Source organism: Sycon ciliatum, chromosome 4, assembly GCF_964019385.1.
Source record: "Sycon ciliatum chromosome 4, ocSycCili1.1, whole genome shotgun sequence".
In the NCBI taxonomy this organism is placed as follows: Eukaryota; Metazoa; Porifera; class Calcarea; order Leucosolenida; family Sycettidae; genus Sycon; species Sycon ciliatum.
Genome location: NC_088646.1, coordinates 36013066 through 36025696, shown reverse-complemented (window position 1 = coordinate 36025696; position 12631 = coordinate 36013066). Strand labels below are relative to the sequence as shown.

The following is a 12631-nucleotide window of genomic DNA, read 5'->3' as shown; positions in this document are numbered from 1 at the left end:
TTACTGAACGTCTTCTGCATAGCTACGCGAATAACGACAGAATGTCCATGCCCCAGATGTACCGGTATTACAGTTTGATGAGACTTTGCTCTGCAGAGCAAAGTCCCATCAAACTGTAATCAAGAGCCCATATTATCCCACGGGGATTATAGGCGATTCACACGACAGGCACGTGCACGTTTTACAGGGAGTGATATACAGGTACGAGAAAAGTGACTGTGTGGATTCACACGGCTGCACTCGACGACAGGCACGTTTGCATTTTTGAATGCTTCACCCACCAGTAGCCATGGGTATTTCAAATTCTCAAAACACGCGCACAATATTTATTATCATCAGGGAGTCGTAAAAAAAGGTATTTTACGACTCCCTGATTATCATGTTGAAAAGAGCCGCATAAAAAATCAAGTATTGTTTCGCGCTTTTTGGTGTAACCAAGAGTACATGTACTCTTGGTGTAACTGAACTCGTGCACACCACGATTATCGTGAAAGTGGGCCCCGGCCCCCAGCTCGCTTGCACTTTTCTCGTTCACAGGTAAAATACCATAGCAATGTTCCGGTCGTGTGAATCGCCTATTTATATTATTATGGACGCTTGATATTGATTGATTTTTATTTAAGGATTGTCCAAAGGCCGCAGAGGCCTATCGAGGGGCTCTCCTGTGTGCTGTGTAAGGAAAGGGAGGAAGAGAGGAGGAAGGGAGATGAGTGCAGTGTATGGCTTGTTAATCAATACTGTCGGGAGAAAGCGGGAATACCAGAAACAGGATATAATGAGACTTTGGGTACAGTGTGTCAGGACACCTTTCTGATGTCTTGCCAGTTATGCAAAGTTGACTGTCCTACTCGTACGTGTTGAAAGCAAGAGTACATAACCCCCCAGAGTGTGCAACTCCCACATACCCTGTTGTCCCGACAGAATTTCAAGTTGACGTCATTATTTATGACGCAATGCTCCTTGCAGCAGTGATTTACAACATGTGTACGGGTGTCAACGCATCACACGTTTTTCTTTGCAATAATTTGTACAGGATCGATCGGCTTCGGTCAACCATAGGTTCCGGATTCGTCTGATAATCCGTGTACAGTGCGCATTGCATCATCAAAATGACGTCAACTTGAAATTCTGTCGGGACAGCACCCATAGTGGAGTTGCACACTCTGGGGGGTTATGTACTCTTGGTTGAAAGGGACAGCATGACTTTATAACTGAGACTGCATTAAAGTTTGTTTATACCGTACTTCCGCACATATAAGCGCATGTGCTTATGTCCGGACATAAGCGCACCCCCCAATTACAAGCGCATGTGCTTATATGTGAACACTATTGGTGAAAAGGCGGGAGCTGAATATATCACTACAGTCCATTTCAAAACTATAGACGCGTACCTATGTAGGAAAAACTGTTAGGCCAGCATCTATACCACATAAAATCTGTGATCACTTTGTGCATAATTTTTTCCAAATTGGGCGTCTGTTATCCAATCGTTTAGAAACTATAATTATGAGAGTAATTGTGGAGCGGTCCTGAGCAATATTCCGAAAACTATTCTCAAAAAGGTCCAGCCAGATTTGAAATATTTCAAAAACCCTACGCGTCTATAGTTTTGAAATGGACTGTGAGGCTGTGTTTACATGAAGCGTTTCAACCCGGGTCAGATTTCAACCCGCCATGTGCACAAAATGAATGGCGCATTTACATGACGCATTGCGCATTACGCTTGACCCGGGTTATTATTATTATTATTATTATTATTATTATTCGTGTCCTGGTGGTGACAGTCAATTTTTTCTTCAGACTTTTCCCGTTTGTCTCTTTCCCTCAAACCAGTTAATATTTTATGACTTGGGGCTCCCCGCGTGCTAGTTTGTACGTGAAGTGTGTGGGTTACAGTGAGGGCTGCGTCCCACCCGCCTGTGTGGATTCACAGGAAGTGTGAGTTACGAAGTCTGAAGAAAATGTTGAACAGTCTCTGCTGGGATGACGACTACACCATAGCTCATAGCTCAGTGGTTAGAGCATCGCTGGCTACAAGCGAGGGTCCCTGGTTCGTGTCCTGGTGGTGACAGTCAATTTTTTCTTCAGACTTTTCCCGTTTGTCTCTTTCCCTCAAACCAGTTAATATTTTATGACTTGGGGCTCCCCGCGTGCTAGTTTGTACGTGAAGTGTGTGGGTTACAGTGAGGGCTGCGTCCCACCCGCCTGTGTGGATTCACAGGAAGTGTGAGTTACGAAGTCTGAAGAAAATGTTGAACAGTCTCTGCTGGGATGACGACTACACCATAGCTCATAGCTCAGTGGTTAGAGCATCGCTGGCTACAAGCGAGGGTCCCTGGTTCGAGTCCTGGTGGTGACAGTCAATTTTTTCTTCAGACTTTTCCCGTTTGTCTCTTTCCCTCAAACCAGTTAATATTATTATTATTATTAAATTTTGATTGAAATTTCGCCCCGGATTGAGAAAATCGTGCAAACGTACTTCTGTGCGTATCTCGCGCCAGGTTATGAACGGCACTGCAGATGCAAATTTCGCGCGAACGGATTCACGTGACCATACAGGACTGTAGAAGTGGACTTTTGGCGGCATATCAGTATTTGACCCGGGTCAACTGTCTTCATGTAAACGCTCACCTCCTTTGTCTATCGTACAGACTTTCAACCCGGGCTGAACTCGACCCGGGTTGAAATTTCTCATGTAAACACAGCCTAAGCAGTGTGATAACACCATTACATTATAGAGAGGTTCTGCTATACGTGAAACCAAGAGTCCATAACCCCCCAGAGTGTGCAACTCCAGGTTGGGGTCTGGCGCAACGAAATCCAAACATTGCGTCATCCGGTCCATAGTCAAGCATGGGCGGATGGGGCCATGTGCATATCTGGTACATCCGCTACTCACTACATGACGTATGAAGTTTGGATTTCGTTGCGGCACTGATTTGTGCTGAGAAGGATCACGAGTTGCACACTCTGGGGGGTTATGGACTCTTGGTGAAACGTAGAGAAATCACGTAGAGAGCAGGTGTCTGGGTTAGAGTCTACGGCTTCGCGTGTTTTGGCTCCAGATTTCTACGCGGAGATGGGGTTCTCTACGTTGTGGCACACGCAGAGAAAATGCGTACGGATTTGCTGGGTATCGATCAACTGAAAACAGAAAATTGCCAAATATGGAAGGGGAAATTCCCAGTACACATGCCACGTGACTTCTCTAGGTGAAACGTAGAGCAGAACAGCATTTCTTTATGTTACGGGAACGCGAAGAAAGTTCGCGTGATTCTTTGCGTCGCGTTCCCAACACGTAGAGCAGAACCTCCCTATTGTTTAGAACACAGACAAGCCTTTATTGCGCATATAAGCGCATGGGCTTCTACCCGAATTTAGGCCGAACAAGTTTACACAGCCAAAAATATTTTTTTTGCAGCAAATTTTCGCTTATAAGCGCATGCGCTTATATCTGGGAAAGTACGGTAATAATCGAACACATGTATACCACCATGGATTTATTAAAAGGTGCAGACACACGGTAGAAACTCAATCATACTTCTGAAGTAATTAATATCATATGTATCCCAAATGTTGCTGGCCTCCAAATTCTTTGGCATGCGACTCTACAGTAGATCTACTGTAGTTGCACTCCGATAATGATTTCCATAAGTTTTCATACTTTACACTTTTCAGTGATGTAGTACGTACAAGCAGGTTTCAAGCAGGTTTCTTTCTGCACAACAGCAACTCAGTTGTACGCACTACGCGACAGACAACCATGCAGAAAAAGGCAGAAGTTGCACACTCTGGGCTTCAGGTACTCTTGCTGTAAGCCTACACCAAAAAAAAAACAGCAAGCCAGCAATTGTTGCATCCCAACACACAGCGACGCGATTACCAGGCAGTCTTCATGACTGGCCTCATCCTGACTATGAGAGACGCTGTTGCACAGCTTCCATCTCCAAGTTGACAGAAGACAACAGATGATATTCTTTTGAAGCTTTATTCCTTGAAGTTAAAAGACCATTTCATGGGGGTACTGTCCCTTGTGCAGGGTGAACTTGGCACGCAAGTAGTACAGAAGTTCTGGTGTCTTCTTCACGCTCTCCAAGATGGCAGCATCAACTGCCTTCTGGTCAGCCTTACGCTCCTCAGATGCCTTGTAGGTCTACAAGAAAGGTGAACAAAAGAGACAGAAAATACATTGCTAAAACAGACACATAATATACCGGTGCTAGAGCAGCAAAAGAGTGCAACAATGAAACACCTTACTGATAACTAGAGAAACAGTGCTGATATTTCTAACGTACATGCAGCTGTCCCCACAGGATACCGCGATTCCGCGGAATTTTCCGCGTTATTGGTTATCATTCGTGAGATTTTGCATAACTCCCGCGTTATTCATGAGAATGTACAAGAAAATAGTGCATGCTGTTGAAAATGTACTATGGGTTCATGAGTTTGTACGACAAAGTTGTATTCTTGTATGAGACTGCACGCTAAAGTTGTACCAGTGACACATAACTAGTGCATAATGACCGCATTAACCCGCATATTTGCCGCATAATGGCCTGTTTTCGCCCGCATAATTATGCGCATAATTTTAGGATTTTGTCCGTGTTATTCTGTGGGGACAGATGCATAACAGTGCTAAGGCCATCATTTTTTATATCTATGTTTCGCGTCGTTCGCACGCATACGTTTTGATTTTTTTCGGAAAAAATAAAAAATCGAACATGCACAGTGAGTGTACGCTCGTGCGAGTCATCAGTGTGGACTGGTTGCATACGGCAAAGCTGGGATTCAGAATTGGCCTCGAGGCCAGCGTTGACAGTTCGTTTGTTCTGCATCTGCGAGTATAATTCCTTGAGCTTACACCAGACCGCATCGATCGCCTCAAGCTGAGAGGATGCGTCGTTTCGGAGCTCTTTGCACCGCTGCTGAAGGCTGAGTACAATAATCCAGCGAAGCATGGGCACCAACGGTTGCCTCCTCTGTCCAAAGTGAATATTTCCTCTTGCTGATAACCCAGATTTGTGCTTCGATGTACGATTTTTCTTTCGAATGTACACCATGCACGAGCTATCGTGCTATGTAGTATCAAGAGTACATAACCCCCCAGAGTGTGCAACGTCGATCCAGCTCTGTATAGGGTCTTGGTCGAGCGGAATCGGATCTTCTGATGTCATGCGTACACTCCACACCAGCACAAGGCCGGTCTCGAGGCAGGGCACCATTGTTTTTGATACGAGAGTACCCGCGACTCCCCGGGTTCCCGTCAGATGTGTACGGTATTATGACGCAAAGATCCGATTACGCTCGACCAAGACCCTATATATATATATGCAGAGCTGGATCAGGCGTTGCACACTCTGGGGGGTTATGTACTCTTGGTAGTATGTACAGTGCTATACACCTCTGATGAGCATTTTTATTTTTATTTTGCAACTTTTTATTTCTTTCCACCTCTCGTATATGATTCTGCAAGTTGAACTGACGCGAAACATAGATATAAAAAATGATGGCCTAACAAGAGTCCATAAACAAGAGTGTGCAACGCCACATAGATGTCTGTCACGACTCGTTTTCAACATTACGTCGTTTTCATGTAGCTGCGCGTGCAGGCCGCGACATTTGCTACATGAAAATGACGTAATGTTGAAAACGAGTTGTGACAAGACCCTATCGCGCGTTGCACACTCTTGTTTATGGACTCTTGGTGCTAAATTACTCCACTTGAAGATTCAGACAAAAAGTTTGTGTGTAGCGTACTCATAACCTCAAGGACCCCACTACCACTACTATTATAGGCAATTCACACGACAGGCACTTGCACGTTTTACAGGGAGTGATATACGAGAAAAGTGATTGTGTGGATTTACACGGCTGCACTCGAGGCACGTTTGCATTTTTGAATGCTTCACTGATCAGTAGCCATGGGTATTTCAAATTTTCAAACCACGCATACAATAAGTATCATGTTGAAAAGAGCCGCGTAAAAAAATCAAGTCTTGTTTCGCGCTTTTTGGTGTAAATGTACTCGTGCATGCCACGATTATCGTGAAAGTGGGCCCCCAGCTCGCTTGCACTGTTCAGCCACTGTTCTCGTCCACAGGAATAATACCATAGCAACGTTCCGGTGCACGTGGATTTGCCTGTCGTGTGAATCCCCTATTACCTACACGGATTCCGATCGCATTCAAGGTGTGAATCGTCATCTTGTACATTTTCTCAACAAGATCGACTTCACTTTACCGCATGCACAGTTTCACCCTGTTCAAGAGGCACTGCAAGCAATGAAGAAGGCCAGTAGCTATAAAAGCATGAACTATGCAATAGCATTATCGTGTATACTTTATGAGGATCACAATGCAGTGCGCACACTGCGTTCTTCTTTACCGCGCAGTAATGTATCATGGTTGAGAAGCAGCCGCATTACACAACCTCTTCCATCATGTTTTCCACTGATGTTTCTTCTACATCTCATGGAACACATCAAGGGTCCTCTGTCCGCCAGACAGCTGAACACTCTGAAAGTTAATTTGTCCTTGATGTCACCTGCAGACCTGTCCATGATGCATCTTCTAATAGATGCCTATTGTTGGCATGACTACAGTCTGGAATATTTAGTAGATCACGTGACCTCTCTCCCACCTGATCTTGCCAACATACTCTATCAATTTACCAAGACTGCAGTACGTCATCAATGTTAGCACCGTGTTCTCCAAGGCCGTCACCTCCCCGTGGCGGGACCTGGCGGGACGGGACTTGGCGGGACCTATAAAACCTGATGTAATTTCATTTCTGGTTCACAATTTGCTAAATTTCTCTCTCTCTCTCTATCAGATCAAAGATGTCGGCCTGGTCAACCTCCGAACCATATGTTGAGAAGTGGTATTTATTTTCTTGTACAAACGATGAATTGACCGTGCGCTTACTGACAGATATGTGTACAGCGTATGAATTGAGACCTGTGTTACTGCACCCGGATCGGGTAGACATGTCTCCAATGGAGATCGCAGAATATCTTTGTAGGGTGTCGTCGATGATTATCGTGAGCGGTGACAAACTCCAACGTCTACCCAAGATAGTTGTAGACGGTGTTGCAGACTACGGAAGCCCATCAAGCCGGGATACAGGAAGATTGTTACGGTGTTGGGATGATGGTCGCAGATCAATGTTCAATGTGATGAAGGCTGCAGGTGCTCTCGACAATGTCGAAGAGACATTTGAAAATGCTGACCAGATCGAAGCCCAGGAGTTCATCCGTGTGATCAAGGATCTGAATGAGCGTATGATCTTTCGAAGAGACGGGGATACGGAAGCGATGACGAAATCTGTCCGCCTCTCAGTCACCGCGACGAGGATAACCCGTGTTGTTGTGCGTGTCGGCACGATCGACATTGATGATGAAGGTTATCATAAGAAGATGCCGGAAGTCTTGTGCGATACTATAGCAAGCCGGAAGCGCAAGGCCGATGATGACCTGGATGAATCAATTGTCACGATTCAGGCTTCGGACACATCTCCTGTCATCGAAGTTTCCAGGAAGCGCTCCTGGGTAGTACCTTCTGTAGATATCTTTGATTACTAGACTCTCTCTCTCTCTCTTTTCGTTGTATCTCTTTGCTCGTAGAGAGCAAGCTGTTATCTTATTATCGTCATGTCTCAGCCGTGAGGCGTATTGTTAATACAAGTATTTTAATCATCTGACTCTCCCATGTTTGTGAACACGAGCTACTTGTGAGAAATACCTGGGGGAGGTGGGTGGGGTCCGGAAAATTGAAATTACAAGTCAAAATACTGCAAAACTATGAGTTCTGATTAATATAAAATTGGAAAAAGTGAGATAACATTGACATTAGAAATAGTAATATTTTAGACATCGGAATGCAATATTATGATGTAGGGCAGGACATAACACCCACCCCTAAAAATCAAAATTAATGATACATGCGGAATTCCAAATCATGACACCATATTACCTTATTGATTAGGGTAGAGCATAACACCCCAATACATATTTTCAATAATACCCCTTTTTTGAGGTAGGGGCACATATTTTTATCCGCAAAAAAACGGGCCAAAAATAATTTACACCGCAAAAATGGGGTACTATTAGTACCCCATTTTGGGACCCGGGCGCCCCCTGCGCCAGAACCCGCTCGTTACTTACTACTCCCTGCGCTACTATTGGGCACATGCCATTGTCAGTCACTGCTATGTTGCATTCCTGAAACAGGTTGTACCTACGTTCCGGAATGGAAGACTACTAGTAAAGAGAGACACGAGTGCATTCGCACAGCAGATTACACAACCCTGATTTCTGAGGATCAGGTGTGACTAGAGCATGTGCGCCCGTACCAGTGAAAAAACCCTTCTCTCGGAGCATCAGAATTCACGGTTTGACAGATCACAAGAAGATCTGGTAGCCTGCTATGGTGCTATCCATGACTACTGTAAAGTCTTGTATAGAAGCCGCCCTCGAATAGAAGCCGCAATTTTGGGCCCATCAAATCACACATAAGCCTGGTTTTAGTGTTGACATACATAGAAATACCTGCAAAATTTCACCAAGAAAGTCATAAGCCGCGGCTTTTATACAAGACTTTACGGTACAGTGAAACCTGTCTAAGGCGACCCCTCAAGGGACGAGAAAAAGTGGTCGCCGTGGCCAGGTGGTCTTCTTATCCAGGTTCAGTGGGTCACGTGACCATATCCACATGTGATACATCATTTTGATCAGTGCATAACAGTGCACACACCTATGCTACTCTAGCACGACTCAGGTGCCTGGGGTACTCAGGCCTGTCAGATCGTGCATGCACCATGTACATCTACACTTCCTGCACTGATGTGTAGATCTACCGTGCTTGGTGCACCATGCAATGCGTACATTTACATGACTAGCACTGTGCAACGCAGTCGCGGGTGGGTGGTCGTCGCGTTGAGCGAGTGGTCGTCTTATCCGAGGTGTTTTGAACGTGAATGCGTCCGTGACAAGGAAAAGTGGTCGCCATTACAGGTTTTACTGTATTTCTCTTTGAACTTTCGGTTAGCGGCAGGAAATCATACTGTGGGTCGTACTGACAACTCGAGCTGAGCAAAACGGAAACTACTAGTATGAGATTGTGGATGAGACTGAAATTTGGCAAGAGCTTTTTTTTTATATTTTTACCAACGACAAGGGTTGAGAGGGATATGTTGTGTCTCCTTCGCCCAGCTGTTTCTCTCCAGAAGACCGGTCTAGGGATACCAGGGCTCTTTCTGTTTCTTCGCTGTGTACAGTCAGACCTCGCTTAACCGCACACATCTGTTTTCCACAAAAATATCCGGATAGGCGAGGTAACCGGATAACTGAACACACATACTGTATATGCATGTGGCATGTCAAAAGCAGGGACATCGAACATACATGTAGACAGGTCCTATGCAGTACAACTAGCGTGCCCAGTATGTAAAACAAGTGAGGAAAATGACAAGTGCATGCAACTGAGTGCTGTCCGCATACACCCAGCAGGTCAAGGACCTCATTTGCTTGTACAACTCCCTGATACTAGCTTCTGCAAGCGCTAGCCAGCCACATGCAACCGGATACGATGAAGCTTTTTGCACACCTTTTAACCAGTTTGTACACAAAATCATGCACCGGTATGCGGATCGCGAGGTCCGGTTATGTTGTATGCATGACATATGCTGCACATTGGTAACCAGCGATTTTCTTCCGGATGGCGAGGGATCCGGATAAACGAGGATAGGATAAACGAGGTCTGACTGTATCGATGGTGGACGAGAGTCACATCTTTCGTATTCTTGCATATTTTACCGTGTAAGCATCTCCGAAAACTTGTAATCTATTTGTGCGATTTCAACCATGAAAATGAAACCACTAGCCAAAGCTCTTATGGCCCTTTCTTATCTCTCGACAGTTAAAAGTTATCACTCCTTCGGAGCACTAGAGGCCAGAAAACAAACCCCAAGCTGAACTACACCCAACTGCTGACTGCAGGTAGCCGCAGATGCACAATCATCCCCATTTATCGCAAACAACCCATTCCCTTGAAGAAGCAAAATCCAATTTCGATGAATAACAAACTTCAGTAACTTACAGTCTGAGTCTCCTCGAACATTTCACCCTCAGCCTTGGACTTGCGCGCCTTGGTCTGACGACGGAAGTAAGCATCATCAACACGCTCTGGGATGTTGACCTTGCTGATGTCCACGCGGGTCTGAGTGGCAATGACGTAGGTCTGGTCAACTCTTCTCAGAGGGCAGCCATTGACACGGTATGGGCCTGAAAAGACGGAAATAATATTGACACAATAAAACAAAGCCGCGAGTTGAATTATTGATTAATAATTAATAAAAGCTGACAGAATCGTATTTAGGCACACAGCTGGTGTTGATTGGGTGGTTTATTGATCTATTTCTGGCAAGAAATCACGTAGCAGTTGAAGTGCATTGTTGGTGAGCATGCCTGAAGATGCAGTACTTTACTAGCGGGTGTGCAATAATGGGACTTTGGCACACCACAACTTGCAGACGCACAGACATGCGGGATATGTCAAGCTTTTCACAGTGACAGCGTGAACAAGGCGAGGACACAATGTCCCCATACTGTTCAAATGGTCACAAGACCGAGACTCCACCAACCGGTTTATGGTTGTAGTCAGGAGCACTGTTTTCCATACAGTGTGTCCTCGCCTTGTTCATGCTGTCAACGTGAAAACATGTTACCTATCAGGCAAGGCTTGCATTATATACCATGTCAAGCTTTGCAGCGCATGCTCAACATCCCACACTACATAGTCCACAATAGTGCCAGCACAGTCAGAACAGTCAACGTATCATATTGATTCATGCATATCAACATAACTACTGCTCGGGTAGGCAAGTGAGGGCACAACATCATCATCTTACCAGTGACAAGCAGGAGTCCAGATTTCAACTGCTTCAGGAAGACAACACGCTGCAGAAGCACAGAGATGGTATCACACAAAAACAAAATTCTGAAGTCAAAAAAGGCATGTTTTCTAGGAAATCATGAGATTGCACATACCTTTCCACGGTGGGCATTGGCAAGGAGGATGAGCACTGTACCAGGCTGGATAGACTTGCGCAGGCGAGTTGGCTTATTGGCTTTGCGGTTCTTCAGCTTGGGGCGAACATCCTCGGTGGGGTACATCTTGGGCTACATAGCGCACAACAACAAAACACAATATATCAGTCTCGATAGTTGAGAAGTTCCAGCAACATGGATGCCGCAGCCTACACTAGAGTCTATTTAGCCTTCCAGGATTCATATGTCATTAAGTCAAGGTCGGAAAGGTTTTGAGCAAGACGATTACATACCAGATAAACCATAAAACACAAAGACTAGAATACTTCTGCGCAGGACCAACCTAGAAGGGTTGGTTATAAATATAGCCATTTCATCAATAGAATCTCCCTCCCCCCAGATTCTCATACAGCGGCTACACCGTGCTGAAACTGGAGCTCACAGGTTCCAAGCCTGAAAAAATATGAACCTTCGAGGCTGATACCAATGCAAGTCCACCGTTACCGTTTGAACAGAGATTCACTACGGTGTTCAAATGTGAAAGTGCATTATTCTAAAAGGCATTCGCAACACGGCCTGATTAAAAACAGCACTGCTCGCCCTGAAGAGAACAACCTACTTGGAAAGGTGCTTTTGCCGAATATTGGGCGACCCGGAAAAAGGTTTAAATCGATGTTATGAAACAGCATTTATTACATGAAATTCCATGTCCATGTAGAGATGAACAAGCCACATGTGACTGCTTGTACGCATTTGTACGGGATAGGTATGCCGAATGTATACATGGATGGCTGAGAATATGGTGCATTGCCCGGGGTCGGTTTCAAAAACCTGTAAGTACAAATTGGCGTGTGATAGCTGCGCACCCCGGGCGGGGTATTACTAGTAGTAGATACTCTTGATAGTAATCATTACCAGTTTTAGTTTTCAAAAGTAGTTTTGTATGTTGTGTGATGATTATGTGACGTATGATTTTTTCATACAGATCAAATGAGGAATCTCATTATTTTATCTGAACTTTTACAAAGAGAACTCACGGTGCTGCGGACGGGAATGTTCCTGGTGGTGCCATTCTTTGATCCACGCATTGGCTTACTGACAAATCGAGATTCTGGCTTCTTCTCTGGAGCTGGAACCGTTTTCCTCTTTTTGTACGATGCACGACGGGCAAACATTTTTGAGCGGCTGTACCGCGATACCCCTCCGGGAAGGAGGGGATTTCTCGATCCTCGCTCACCCATGTCTAATGAACGACATAAAGCACACAGGCCACAACACTTTGGCTCACATCCCATCAAGTCTCCACGATACCAAAAGCATCGGCGTACCTGGTTCCAACTCTACAGCTTCAAGGGAAAAAAGAAAGAGACAGAAACAACAGCACTGCGATACCGGTGCTCACCTCGCGCCCAGTCCAGCTAACAACAAAGAACGTGCATGCGCAAAAATCTTGAATTGTTCATCACCAACGTCATGATCATATCAATCTAGATTTTGAAAGCCAGATTTTGTGTGCAAGAGTGCGATTTACTTGGGGAACAGAGGTTTTGTCAAAATCGATATCCAAAACATAATTCTGCATTTCTG

General features: G+C 45.1%; 1 protein-coding gene across 1 annotated transcript; it reads right to left on the bottom strand.

Moving 5' to 3' along the window:
- Window positions 1-3972: 3972 nt before the first annotated feature.
- Window positions 3973-12477, bottom strand: LOC135815937 (large ribosomal subunit protein eL6-like). Its single transcript, XM_065329293.1, has 6 exons — window positions 12373-12477; window positions 12082-12287; window positions 11045-11176; window positions 10906-10954; window positions 10095-10279; window positions 3973-4153 (listed from the first exon to the last, which is right to left on the bottom strand). The coding sequence occupies exons 2-6, from the start codon at window positions 12283-12285 to the stop codon at window positions 4001-4003; spliced, it is 723 nt and encodes a 240-aa protein (XP_065185365.1). The 5' UTR covers window positions 12286-12287; window positions 12373-12477; the 3' UTR covers window positions 3973-4000.
- Window positions 12478-12631: the final 154 nt, after the last annotated feature.

Bases quoted from the DNA above. Each gene is read 5' to 3' on its own strand.
- LOC135815937 (XM_065329293.1), bottom strand. From the start codon at position 12,285: ATGGGTGAGCGAGGATCGAGAAATCCCCTCCTTCCCGGAGGGGTATCG. The intron at 11,177-12,081 runs GTGAGTTCTCTT...TGCGCTATGTAG, and splicing joins ACATTCCCGTCCGCAGCACC to CCCAAGATGTACCCCACCGA. The intron at 10,955-11,044 runs GTATGTGCAATC...GTGCTTCTGCAG, and splicing joins CCAATGCCCACCGTGGAAAG to CGTGTTGTCTTCCTGAAGCA.